Source organism: Lissotriton vulgaris, chromosome 9 (genome assembly GCF_964263255.1).
Source record: "Lissotriton vulgaris chromosome 9, aLisVul1.2, whole genome shotgun sequence".
NCBI lineage: Eukaryota > Metazoa > Chordata > Amphibia > Caudata > Salamandridae > Lissotriton > Lissotriton vulgaris.
This window is the reverse complement of record NC_141697.1, coordinates 1,214,482,464-1,214,496,573: the sequence shown is the minus strand read 5'-3', so window position 1 is coordinate 1,214,496,573 and position 14,110 is coordinate 1,214,482,464. Positions and strand designations below refer to the sequence as shown.

The 14,110-nt window shown below is 46.2% G+C and overlaps 1 protein-coding gene across 1 annotated transcript in view; it reads left to right on the top strand.

The window, feature by feature from the left end:
* UQCRC1 (ubiquinol-cytochrome c reductase core protein 1) overlaps positions 1-14,110 on the top strand; it is an 83,753-nt gene that overhangs the window by 33,397 nt on the left and 36,246 nt on the right. Inside the window, exons 5-7 of the mRNA XM_086939310.1 lie at positions 1,109-1,307; positions 4,482-4,561; positions 13,276-13,391. Coding sequence (XP_086795436.1) covers positions 1,109-1,307; positions 4,482-4,561; positions 13,276-13,391 — 395 coding nt within the window. The remainder of the gene's footprint in view (positions 1-1,108; positions 1,308-4,481; positions 4,562-13,275; positions 13,392-14,110) is intronic.

The window sequence follows — 14,110 nt, the reverse complement described above, 5'->3', positions numbered from 1 at the left end:
ATACATACGCAATTTGATTAGTATGGCCACTTTAAACCTGTGGCACCGTATCTGGACTAGGGAAGAAACACACTTTACGAGTGATATAACATTAGACTGTATGTCCCAAGACCACTGTAAGAAAATACCATGGTTAAGCTATATCAGTGGCCTCTTTAAAGAATGCAATCTGGCCCTGAACTGGAAGTTACCAGAAGACCTACAACATTTTAGTAAGTTGGAATTAAAAAAAGTCCCCTCAAAGTTAGGGCGTTGTCGAGAGATGTGGTCTCGGGTACTAAGACAACTGTATTGTTTTTTTATCTCAAAGGGCCAGTTGCTACGGGCATACAGCCATATCTTATTTTTATAACTAATGTCCAGCATAGATTCGACCTAACCAGATTGAATATGCTCCACTACCTCTTTGCTTTCCCCAAGAAGGGTAAGTGGTGCGCTAATCTTCCAAAATGCCCGTGTGATGGTAGGTCTACTCAGAGTACCCTTCACTTTTTACTTTTTTGTAATTTTTCTAAGGAAATTAGAAAAATCTTCTTCCATCCTATTTTTTTGCAATGCAGTTACTTGTTACATAATCTTGGCGTCTAAACAAAGGAATGAACTTGTTTACCGTGAAAAATTGAATTATGAAACAAATTAGATTGTATTTGATAGAAGTTCCTTCCTGTACTGTGCAAGTGGATAAGGACTACATTCTTTTTTTAATATTTGTATATAAATATATTTCTATCATAGTATGCTTTTATGGACATTATGTATGTACCTAATAAAGCTTGATTTGAATTGATTGTACAGAAAGGTAAGAACATGCAGAATGTAAGCATCTGACTGGTAACTTACTCCTTTGTCTGTGGCTCTGCCACTTCCAGAAGTGCTCGGAATCTGTCCCACTGCCTACAAGGCAGACTTTGCGCATGTTTGACACCTGTTACTACTTTGGAGTTGTTTCTAACTGGTGCTTGTGAGCATCTTGAAGTAGGTACTAGAATTATATCATTATATACATGTTTTACATCATGTTCATTTCTAGTCCTCTGACGGTTAATAGATAGAGCTCTCTAGTACACATTTACTACATGCTCTTCAAAGCTCAGTCTTGTTTTTACAGCTGTGGAAATACTGGCTGATGTTGTGCAGAATGTCAGCCTGGAGGATTCTCAGATTGAGAAGGAACGCGGTGTTCTCCTCCGTGAAATGGAGGAGATTGATGCAGATTTAGAAGAGGTTACCTTCGATTATCTCCATGCTACTGCTTATCAAGGAACCCCTCTCAGTCGCACTGTCGTAGGAACCTCTGCAAATGCAAAGTAAGTGACAAAGGTGGCCTTTGTGCACTATATACTATTTAAGTGTGCTTTACAGCAGGTTGTGGTGGCTCAACTCGGATTGATCCTGTTTTGGCATTTAACTTCTGGAAGCACAGATTCTTCCCAATTTTTTGTGTTGCTTGTTCAACATTAGTACTTGGTTTATTGTACTCCAGACAGATAGTGGTGGAAGTGCTTTAATTGCCTTGGTAATATGATTAGTTTAATTTGCTTTAAAGTTTAGTTCTATTTTACATTCATGGGATCGTATTTTTTATTATATATATATATATATATATATATATATATCGCACAGCCTCTGTTTGCCCATATGTAACAAAAATGGGCAACCCAATAGACCCTTGGAGGCTTGGGTAATCTAAACAATCGGTAAATGGTGCCTACAGGGGATTCTTTTAGACATCAGTGTTTCTTGTACAATTTATCTATGAGCCCTAATCAGTAGCTTAGTGCAAACAAATGTCAGAAATTAATTTGATCAAACAATGAATCAAAAGCAGAACTGAAATCCATTCAGTAAGAGACAAAAAATATGGCACATGTGTATACTTCAGAGAGTCAAAATTTATATAAAAAAGTTTTGCTATATCCTGGAGAACTAATCGCAGATAAAATGGGTCAAATTGTCGACGTTTCAGTCTTTATTGTGCAGGCATCTGTAAGACCATCTTCAGGATTCAAGCTCTTATGTGTACCGATGACCTACTAGATCTGACAGTGAGGATGTGTATGAAGACAGTCACATTTTAAACTAAATGACAGACGAGACTCCTACAATGACGGTTGTCTCCCCGAAATAAAGTGATGTGGTGAGCGTTTGCCCCACATTGGCCATTTTTCAATTCAACTTTGATTCTCGGCGAGCCAAAATAATTCTTTGCTGCTGTCTTAACACAACTTTGGAAACCATGACTAGGTTCCTAATTTTTCTGGGTCATCAGTACATGTAAGAACTTGCATCCTGAAGATGGTTTTACAGATGCCTTCACATCGACAATTTGACCCATTTTCTCTGTGATTAGTTCTCCAGGAAATGTTAATCGTTTAGTTAATGATGTTGGTCCTGTTGTTCATCTTGTGAAATGGGTTATTGCAAAATTATTCATGCCAGAAAGATCTATGATACAATGTTCATTTGTTATTTTTGCCTAGATGTGAAATGTTGTTTGTACCCTTTTATATAACAAAACCTTTTTATACAAATTTTGACTCTTTGAAGTATATACCCATGTTGAATTTGTCTCTTACTGAATGGATTTGAGTACTGCCTTTGATTCATTGTTTGATCAAATAATTAATTTCTCATATTTGTTTGCACTAAGCTACTGATTAGGGATTATAGGTCATTTATTTCCTATATTTTGTCAAGAAACATGGATGTCTAAAAGATTCCCTTGTAGGCACCATTGTCTGTTTGCGCCATGGCACACTTTTCAAAAGTTGTGCCCAATGCAGAACATTATATTGCCCCTTATGATGATGAATGTGCTGCCCCCAGGGCGAAGCCACGAACTCGTGCTACCTAGGCGACAGTCCTTTTCTTTATAATCTAGAGCTGCTGCTTCAAAGCAGCTGTTTCTCTGCCTAGGTAGAATCCCGCCTGCACTTTAAAGAGGGTTCCGACATTCTGTTGCACTTAGGTGCAGTGAGGTACTGCACCTTCCTGTAGGGGTAGTGCTTGGGATGATCCATAGCCCCCGTGACCTCTTTCACCATACAGAGGGCTGCCCTAAGAGGGCACAGTAAGTGAAGGTACTTGAAGGAGCTGCGGCGAAAGATTCTATTAGCCTCTTTAAACGATTGGCCTCTGTTCATTTAAAAGTGCGCGTGAGGGCTTTATCAGCCTTCCCGCAATTTTCTGGTTTGCGATGAGGATGCCATATGCAGAAAACATCGAGAAGGGTTCTGCGTCAGTCGACCGGGGCTTCACGCTGGCCCCACGACCTGTCCGAGCTCGGCGGGACCCCGGAGGTTAATGGCGCAGGTTTTAATTACACTGACGGGGCCTGACCATCGACAGCCAACAGGGACCAAAGATTAATGGCCGCAGGAGGGCCAGACGCGCATAGCCGACTGCAAGAGTAGCGTCCTAGGCAGGAAAATAACCTGCCTAGGTGCTCCAGGGACAGGGCGCGGGAGCCAGGTAAGAAAGCAATAAGGGCAGAAGACAACGGGTAATGGATGGCCTTGGTGCACTGTCTGCCCCTCACTCACTCCGTTTGCGTCACTATTTGGGATCAGGTCCACGGTGTAACCAATTGAAGAGATTAATGTTCACTGGTCCCACACATGCCATTTTATCGTACATTTTTACTAGGCATGACGAGAACCCCGCAAACTGTAGACTCATTTACTCACTTGTATCACAGATAGACCTAGGGACAAAGCCGTTTTCTCCCCCTACAAAGTTTGACGATTTTTTTCACATACGAGGTTTCCTCACAGACTGCAACCAATATTTGGTAATTATGCCAAATGATTGTACTTTAGCGTTGGATTGGTGCCACAAGTAGGCCAGGGCAGCTACAAACAAACATTTGCAATGCAATAGGTGTCCCGTTTATGCTAGTTTGACCTTTTGGCTTTGTAAATGCCAATGGCTTTTATTTGTTTCAAAAACGAAAACCTAAATAAAAGGCAATGTCAGTTACAATAAAAATAGCTCAAACTCTCTGAAATGCGAGACCTATTGTATTGCAAATGCTCGTTTCACTTAAAAACGTGCCTCCCCAGCAACAATGTACTCCTTTGACTGGTTCCTCCATTTAACATTTTTGTTAAAAAAAAATATATATATTAGATTTTTTAGGGATGGCCAGGCCGCAAATTGCTGCAGGCCCCATGAGCACATACATATTTTTAGGTTTTGCCTGCAGGTACATAGTGCAGACCAGACAATCTGTTACATTAACATAAAGCAATAAGGCTTAAGAGGGTAGGCTAGTACTGTATTTGGTAAAGGAAGAAATGGGGAGCAGACCAGGAGCCAACCACTCTGTATTTAACTGAGTGTGTCTTGTTGAAAAGAGATCAGAAATTGGGGGTGCCCAGGAATCATAAACTATGCTTTGTTAACCCACTGTTGTATTAATCTTTGGTGCCTGGGCTTCAAAGAATGTTTGACTTTCCATAAAGTGTCAGTTTTGATTGTAGGGCTTTGACACGGGCAGATCTTGTGGAATACCTGAACCTTCACTACAAGGCTCCCCGCATGGTGCTTGCTGCTGCTGGAGGTCAGTTTAAAAACCAACTAAAGACATTTTTTTTTCGTCTGTCTTTTCACCCTTTTTCATGTTAATTTTGCCTAAAGGTTAACAGCTGTTATGTTCGAAATTCTGTTCTTTAATCCTGATGCCAGCTACTTATTGTGTATGAATAAAACGTTTTTGAACAGGTGCACAAAAAAGGTGAGCACTGTGTTCTGTGAAATTTCGCCTTTATGTCCGTAGTGGTGATGGAGAGGAAAAATGGCCCAGCTCCAGACAAGTTAAATTTGTATTCTAAGAAACAGTTTGATAAACTATTGAATATGACTTGAAGCCCTCTTTTACCTTTTTTGGCACACAATCTGTCGATGGATGACCAGCAGACCCCGTCACTAGCCTGAACTTTAATTTGGCTGATTGCTGCTGTCCTTCTAGGATTTTGAGTGTTAACCCCTATAGAAACTTGTAGATTTCCAAAAAGCATCCCCCCCACACGTTTTTTTTCTGGGGTAGAATACATTTATTTTGCCATAGTTCGACTACATTTTTCAAGGTGTGCATCCTTTTCCATTCTTAATTTTAACATTATTAACCCCCTCCCCCCCCCTAATTAATACAGAAATGTATCCCGATAGTAAAGACTGTCCTGAATTACTTTTTCTAGACCTTTGTTTTTTATTTTTGGAAGAATTTCTGCAGGGACCAAACACTTAGCGACACATTCACAAAATGTACGAGATGGGAAATAAGGCTGGGAAGCTGCGAGTTCGGCTTGAGAGACATGAAAGGGCGGACAGCTGGGTAACCACATTAAAAACAAATGCCGGAGAGAGATTGAAAAACATGCAGGAGATGGTGGAGGCTTTTGCGACCCTCTTCACACACTTATACTCTCCCACTATATCTGCTACTGCTGTCGATTCTAGGGAGTTGCTGGTAAACCTTCCCCTCCTGACCCTCTCCCTTGATGATAGATTACCACTGGAATGTGACCCAACAGAAGACGAAATCACCTCTGCGATCTGCAGTGTGCAATCCAGAAAGGCGATGGGACTAAATGGCCTCCCAATAGAATTCTTCAAACTTACAGCCGCTAAAATAGCACCTTACCTACGAAAAATTAACTTGGAGAGTAGGCAAAAAGGCATCTTGCCAGAAGATCAAAGGTTGGCCTCCATAGCAGCAATATACAAGCTGGGCAAACTGGCGGAGAGCTGCAGCTCTTACTGGTCCATCAGACTACCTAATGCTGAGGTCAAAATTTTGGCCAGTTGCTGGCATCTCGGCTACTCCACATCATCACTAAATTGGTCCACCCAGACCAATCCGGTTTCACGCCGGGGCGCAATGCAGCGCTAAACCTGTGCCGCCTTCATAGAGTACTGGGAAGAATCAGTATGATTATGGAGGACGCAGTGATATTATTCCTAGACGCCCGCATGGCCTTTTACACTGTCGAGTGGCCATATCTATTTGGAGTCCTGGAACCAACTGGATTCGGCCTGAAATATTTGGCATGGGTCAAACTGCTATATGCAGAGTTCTTGGCGCATGTGATGGTAAATGGCCATACGTTGCAAAAGTTACATCTCAAATGAGGGGCATGTCAGGGCTGCCGCCACTAATCTTTGCTCTGATTCTGGAGCCCTTGTTGACTTGGATAAGAGAACTACTAATTAGGGGATTACGATGGGTGGAAAGCAGAGAGGACCGACTCATCCTTGTATACGAAAGATGTGCTCTTATGTCGCATCGCGTAGTCTTCCATTAATAGTCCTGCAGATTTTCACCAACCTTGGGAAATACTTAGTCTATACCATAAATTGGTCCAAATTCATAATACTTATTCTGCATGGCCCTACTCCAACTCTACCGTTCGACTGTGGGGCGGCGGTAGTGAGAGAGGGTTTCAGCTATTTAGGGATCTTTGCCACAGCAGACCCAGACCTCTTTTATACACACAGCCTAAAGGAGATCATTACTGCTACTCTTACTTGGCCGAGAGGCGGTTGTTTGGTCGAGCTGCCGTGGACTACGCACATGCGCAGTCTTGCTCGCGAGATTTAAGGATTTAGAGGAGCTTACACTAGCTGGCTTTAAGCCACACCCCTCTTTCCCATTGTCCAGCGTTACTGTTTATGCTAAACGGTGGCCAGCCATTGGGAAAGAGGTGTTTATGACGTACACTTTTCTCTTTTTCTGCCGTCCCACTTGGACGGCCTGGCCTGCCTTCCTGCTGGCGTGAAAGGTTTGTTATCTTTATGGGGCCAAACAAATGGCCCCTTAAAGATAATAAAAAACCTTTTACGCCAGAATGAAAGCAGGCCGAGGCCGACCAAATGGGATGGCAGAAAAAGAGAAAATGACAACGTCATGGCGAGCGCTTGTTGATTATGAGAGCTGCAGCTCTTAGAAGAGAGCACCCTGAGGCGACACTGCGCAGAAGGGTGCCCGCATTCTGCCTTAACAAAACGCCACACACAACTTCACACTGTGCACTGAATTATGACATCTGACGGTGAGACTTCTCTTTGGCGCATCATCACCCTTACACAGAAAAATGGCACATTACTTAGTCAATATAACGACGTGTACTCTTCATTACATTGTGACATACCATAAAATACTTCACGTTAGCGCGTGTATTCTGAACTCCACGCCTGGCGTTATAATACTAGTAGAAGTTGATATGCACAACCCAATGGTTCGCTTTTCCTCGTCCTTGAAAGCATAGAACGAGTCGGCTGAGTCGGCCCTATCTGGCTTCCAAACATCAATCCACAGACCCCGCAGCAGACTTCTTTAATCTATGGAGAGAGCGTATCACCCGGCCAAGGGTCCCAACCCTACTGAGCTGCTGTATCTTCCGTCAGAGGGTCCCGAGCTAACTGAGCTGGTGTATCTTCAGGCAGAGGGCCCCGAAGGTACTGAGCTGACGTATCTTCCGGCACAGGCCTACGTAGCCAGCGTATTTCCTGGGAACTGGACCCGATCCCACAGAGCTGCTGTATCTTCCGGCACAGGGTTGTAAGCCTTCCGAGTCAGCGTATCTTCGGTCAGAGGTTCGAACCCACTGACAAGGCGTATCTTCCGGCCGAGGGTCTCAAGCCTAGGGAGCCAGCGTATCTCCCGGCAGTGGGTCCTGAACCCACAGAGTTGGGGCATCTTCCCCATGATATGTGATTTACAACACCTGAGGGCAAGTCTGGCTCTGCCCCTTCATCACTGTCAAAGAGTGCCATGAGTACCACACTCAGTACCCGTGCGCTGTTCGTGGAGTCTCGGTTGCGGCACCAAATCCGTGGAGCTTCGGTACTGTCACTATGTCCGCGGAGACTCGTACAAGTCCGCTCACTGTCCGCGAAGCGGTACCAGTGCACACTCTGCTAAGCCTCGGTACATGTGCGCCATCCTCGTAGCATAAGTACCACACATACGGTACACTGTTAGAGAAGCTTCGGTACTGTCACTATGTCCACGGAGACTCGTACAAGTCCACTAACTGTCCGTGAAGCTCCGGTACCTGTGTACTGGCCCGAAGTCTCTGTAGATGTGCGCCATCCGCGGAGCATAAGCACCACATACGGTCCCGGTACATTGTTAGAGGAGCTGTCTGTATGTCCAAGGAGACTCGTACAAGTCCACTCGCTGTCCGATAAACAGTGGTAGTGGTGCACTGTCCGTGGAGTATCCCTACTTTTGCTCTATCTGTGGAGCCTTGGTACCGGCGCGTGCGCATACAGCCTCTGTACTGGAGCCGTTTCGTGGCTGCTGGCATCCTTGGGCGAGCGATTCTCGCCCTTACTCAGATGGGGTTATCTGTCAGCAGGCGGCGCCCCCGTATTTCCTTGCGTAGAGTCGAAGCACAGCTACCTGCTCTGGCAGAGTGTCCTCCAGATATTTACCCAGGCAGTACGGGTCAAGAAACACTTCCACTAGCTGTTCTTGACTGACAGCAGGTGAGGAGGCGGGCATGGTCGTCAAGAGGACCTGTGAGGGAACACGTTTATCACCCTAGGTGTCCCACAGCAGGAGGGAGGGCAGAGCGTCTGGGGCACATGACCTCCCGCCCAGGACAGCCTTCAGGAGCCACCGGGAAGCTGTGCGTCTCATCCACCCTGACTGTGGCAGTCTTCCTCTCACGGTGCCCGCGGGTCCTTCTCGGAGTCACTGGACTTGCGCACTTGATGAAGTCCAACCTCCCTGCCTCACACGTTCACCCTTCCATGCATTGAATACTAAAGAAGCAGGCGGAACAGGGCTGGACCAAGGGCAACCCACGTGCCGTTAAAAGCCTCGTGCTCTCTTAGAGCCCAGACAGTCAGTGCGCAAGGGACACTCACCACACAGGGGCTTCGGGAGGAGGGATCCACCTCTACAACAGGGCACCAGGAGAGAGGGGCGCCACCTAGGGACATTTGGAGGAGCAGGTGTGCCTGGACCACCCCATAGCTGACAGGACCATCCAGCCGCATCCGGGAAGCAGAGCATAGGAGCACTCCAGCTACATCTATAGTTCTTGTGCCACCACGTCCACTGCAGGCCGGCGGGACTTTCAAACAACCCCAGGGAAACTGGGCACAAGGGCATCCGCCTATATAGAGGGAGCGGGGGCACCTCGGCCTTTGCTCTGGAGGCTGGACTACCGAACCACACCTAGGTAGCTTGAGAAAAAGGCCCTCCAGCTACCCTGAGCGAGAGAGAGAGAGAGCAGGCGCACCTTGGCCACTCCCGGTGAGACAGAACTGTCAAACCTCGTCTGGAAGGCAAAGTCAGGGGCACCCAATCACACATGGGTAGCAGGGAATAGGGTAGCTGGAGAAAAAGGCCCTCCAGCTACCCTGAGAGAGAAAGAGGGAGCGGGTGCACCTTGGCCACTCCCGGTGAGACCACTCCCGGTGAGACAGAACTGTCGAATCTCATCTGGAAGGCAAAGTCAGGGGCACCCAATCACACATGGGTAGCAGGGAACAGGGTCACTCCAAAAACATTTGAGCAGCTCGAGGCACATACAACATAAGTGGGCAGCCGGAGGGGTACTTGCTGCTCATGGCCAGACAGGACACATTATACATGGGCATGAGCAAGAGTAACACCCCCATCACAGATTGGTAGTGGGGTAATCCCGACCCAGTTAGGAAAGGGACACTAAATACAAGCCTAGGTTTCTGAGGTGTCCCAATCACACCTTGTCAGCAGAAGTCATCCAAGCACTTCTGTCTCGCAGTCTTCCTTCCAGCCAAATCGCTTCATAGCTCCAAGAACAGGCAAGTTAACTCCAAGCACACTACAGCACCATGGGCACCCCTTTGGCTGCTTTTACCAGGGGATGAATGCACCTCAATCACACCTGTGGTTCACACCCAGAAAGGCACACAACTCCCTGGGCAGTAGAGGCGCATAAAACACGCCTCAGTGGCAAGAGCCACTTCATCCAGAGGACACCTGAGCCGGCTGGAACCAGGCGAACAGCAGCAGGAGGCAGCAGCTACAAACACGCACCGGCACAAGGGGGCACGTGCACCCACACACAGCCTAGCAGCAGGAGACAGTGAGTCAATACACTCTAGTAACAGCAGACAGGCACACTTAAATGCATCCTAGCGGCCAGAGTCCACGGCTCTCAAACATACCCGAGGAAGGGAAGCAAGGGGCAGCATGAACACACCTGGCAGTCACTCCAACCACACATTAGCAGACGAGGAAAGGGCGCCCCAGCCGCACCTGGGCCGGCAGAGCCAGCCAGGCAGGGGCAGCGCAGCGCACAAAGTCCAGCCTCCGAGACCTGGCGCTCAATGCTCTGCTCGCCAGCACCGCAGAGGACGGGCGCTGAAACGGTCTGAGATGCTGGAGAATGGGTCCTTCTTGAGGAACTGCTGAGAAGAGGAGACGGCGGGGACGCTGGGGTCCCACCAGCCCGTGCTGTCTGGCTGGTGACGGCACTGATCAGCGTGCTGATTTTCACCACGGTCGTGGATATTTTTGCCCGCCTCCTGGTCATCATCTCGGTCTTGAAGAACAGGAAACTCAGAAACTCAGGGAAGGACGCCAGGCTCATTTTTGCAGAATAATGGATGTTTGCCAACAGGACAGTAACTTCGTAGCACGGGTGCTGCTCTGTGTCCTTGGCTAAAGCGTCACCTGCACGGGTACTCAACAGAGCCTTAAAGTGACCCGTTTTGTGACTTCACAGTTCGCTCTAATAGACTTCAGCCCCCCCGTGGGTAAAGACTCTGCACCTGACCATTGAGCGGGGCAGACTGTCATTGATTGTGATATCACTACTCAGAGTGGTAAGTACCTACACACCACAGGTACTGCTCACCAGGTTCTTGCAATTAATTCCTTACCTGACCTCACTTTCTCTCCCTTCCCTCCTGCTCATGCCATGCCACAGTACCCGGCTGGGTTCACTAAGTATTTTACCCTCTAATTTCACGCATGGTTGGCACTCACCACCTGGCAATTGAGCTCGCTTCACCCAGGTAATCAGGCCTCCATAGTAGTCCTTTTATTCTCTTATTTATTCTCTTACACATAGTGTTCATGCCCTTACAAACCTGTTCTCACTCACATAGATGTCCCACATCCCCCTGGTCCTGACGAGACCCCTCATCCACTTCCGGGTCGAAATGCCGTCGACGCCTTATGGAAATGAACCATACAAACAGTGTCTATGATTTAAGATATAAACAAACAGAATCCACTGTAGGAAGGGTTTCCCTAACTATGGTTAGGAACACCCTATGTTTTAAAATACCCCTCGCACACCATAAGGACCCTTGGTGTCCTGCTTCATCATTGGGGTCTTCGCACCCCTCTATGGTATGCGGCGTGCTACGACCTGCGACTACGTGGGAGCACTTAATCAAGACTGTGTGGTGTGTGTGTGTGTGTGAAGGTATCTTATGTGAGTGGTGAGGTTATAAACGGCGAGTGAAGTTAAAAAGGGCCTGGCTCGTGGGGTAATAAAAAGTTTTAATCTGCCCCCGAGCTGACACTATTAAAAACGTGCAGTAAACTGAGATTTTAAGTGCAAGGCTATGTGCACTACCTCCTTTGTGTGTCGACATGTTTCGGAGACTGGGCTCCTTCTTCAGGACAGGGTACACAAATCCCCACCTTACTCACGTGTTTCTAATTAAAACATGCAGTATTACAAAAGTGAAATATGTGCAGGACATGTTATGTACCTACTAGTTGATATCGAGTCGCTGAATTCGACTGTTATAGTTCTCTTTCAATGCCTCATGAGCCTGTGGAACGTAGGGGATTAACGTGCTGATTCGCTTCGAAGGTCTAGGAGACACTGCTGCCTGACTGCCCCATATGCGGCTCTGTTCGTAGCGTTCGAAGCTTTTGTGTGTTGTTTCCCTCGGCTAGCCCCCTATTACGAAGGTGCTCGTTGGAGAAATCCGTGAAGGGTTTGCATAGTTCTTTTTGTAAGTACTGTGTGAAAAGTGTAAAATGTAGCATGATTGGTTCTTTTGCAAGCCGCGCTCCTTTTTTAACATTGAGAACAGCGAGAAGGAACGCGTAGTGAAGAGGTGTTCCCCGCCCCTTATGACAGCGTGCGTGTGCCGCGCCTCTTTTACTTCTTGCCGCTCCCCTTTGATGATGGCATTCAGGGACCCTGTGATGATGCGGCTTTAATGTATCGGCGATTGAAATCCCTGGGCATGTAAGTGCAATGCCATTATTTGTATTTGTGGCGCCCTGCAACCGGCGAGTGCTTTTGCAAATGTTTGTGTGCGTGAAGGCGGAGTGGCTTAAACTTGCAGCCCTCTTTCAGTTGTATCCGCCCCTTCTGACAGCGTGCGTGGCCACGCCTCTTGTACTTCTTGCCGCACCCCTTTGTTTATGGCATTCACGGGCCCTCTCATAACGCGCCATGAATGTATCGGTGAGTTAAGTCACTGGCCATGTAAGCCGCATGTCATTTGTTGTGTTATTGATAAACCGCCGCGTGCTTTTGCAATCTTTGTGCCTCAATTCGGAGTGCTTTTGTGTGTGCTTGAATCTGCAGCCCATGAGTTTGTGCTGCCAAAAGTTTACTTTGACACGCCCATGCTACTCCCTAACAGCAGAACGCCCACAGGGAACTACTTTACCCCTAATGTTGTTTGCACTTTGTAATGTATATGGTGTCCATATGTATAGCCTATGACCATCTCCTGGAACTCCCCTTTCCAACGCTGTATTGGGTGTCGTGATTGGTAGTGTACTTCTGGAGTTTACCCGCCTCAAAGGTTCACAGTTCTCTCTTTATAATAGTATTATAGATTATAGATTGACCAGGGGGTACGAATCCACCTGTGAACCTTCCCTCCCCTCTTTGTTAATTTTGTATGATTTAAGATAGTCATTGTAACATTTTTGTTTTTAATCACTACTTTCATGGTCGTTTTTCCCCTTTCCTTGTAAAATACCCCCTGCAGAAACCTTGTATATAATTCACTTGATGTCACTCAACTGCTTTTTTGGTTCTCACAATACACTTGGGACACTGCACTTTTCATAAACCCTATGTGTACAATGTATACATTTTATTTACCTAATTGCTTGAAACATTCAAGATGGTAAAAGAATTTATTAAAATTTGAAGGCTTTGTTTATAGTGGTCATTCTTTTGCAAGTGTGCCTGATGTATTTTCTCACATGGAAATGAACAGATGTGCTCATAGGAATAGTAATACGAACCCAAGCTGCAAAGAAATAACGATTTCCCTTGTCTTTATCAGGAATTGACCACAAGGAGCTTGCCAGCCTTGCCCAGCGGCATTTCGGAGGAGTTTCCTTTCAGTACGAGGGGGATGCTATCCCCGTTCTAACACGTTGTCGATTTACAGGCAGTGCGGTATGACACGTCATGCTTCTTCATGACAACCCTTCCGTAGCACAACAATGTTTTTGAGATTAGTATTAGGTCTCCCTCTCCCATTTTGTTTAAAGCTGCCCTTCTGTAATCCTGAAAAGAATCTGTAGTTTGATTTTGTAAGTTAAGTTAAAAACATTTGTTTATTGGAGAAGATGCCTGCAAAACAATGTTTCAATACTTGTGAATTCCAACTAAGCTCTTGCTCTTCTGCTTAACCATGCTGTTCACTCCTCTTTGAACTTTTTGGTTTCATGATGCAGTACTCTGTTCAGGAGTGGGGGCATGCGCTACAAGTGTCTTTTAACGTGAGAGAACATAATAGATTGAGTTTGAAAAACATACCACCTTTATGCTTCAGCTTGGTCATGAAACCAGATTTTCGTTTCACTAATTCGTGTGGAAGTAAAACCTGATCAGTCAACTTAATCTCTTTTCTCTCATTGCCTATAGTATCAGTCACTGAACCTCATTCTGCAGTACGTTCCATCTCATACCAAAATGGCAGGGAAAGGGGTTATAAATGGCATCTCTGCTCCTAGGTCGCTAAAATAAAAGTAAAGAAAAGCTTTGAGTTAGGAAAACCACTGTTTCCATAGGGGTCCCTTTTGATCATCGATCAACTAAGGCTGTAATATCCGTTTGGAACTGCTCTAATACTGCAGTTGTGCAGAAAACGTCCATATCTGAAGTTTTAACAG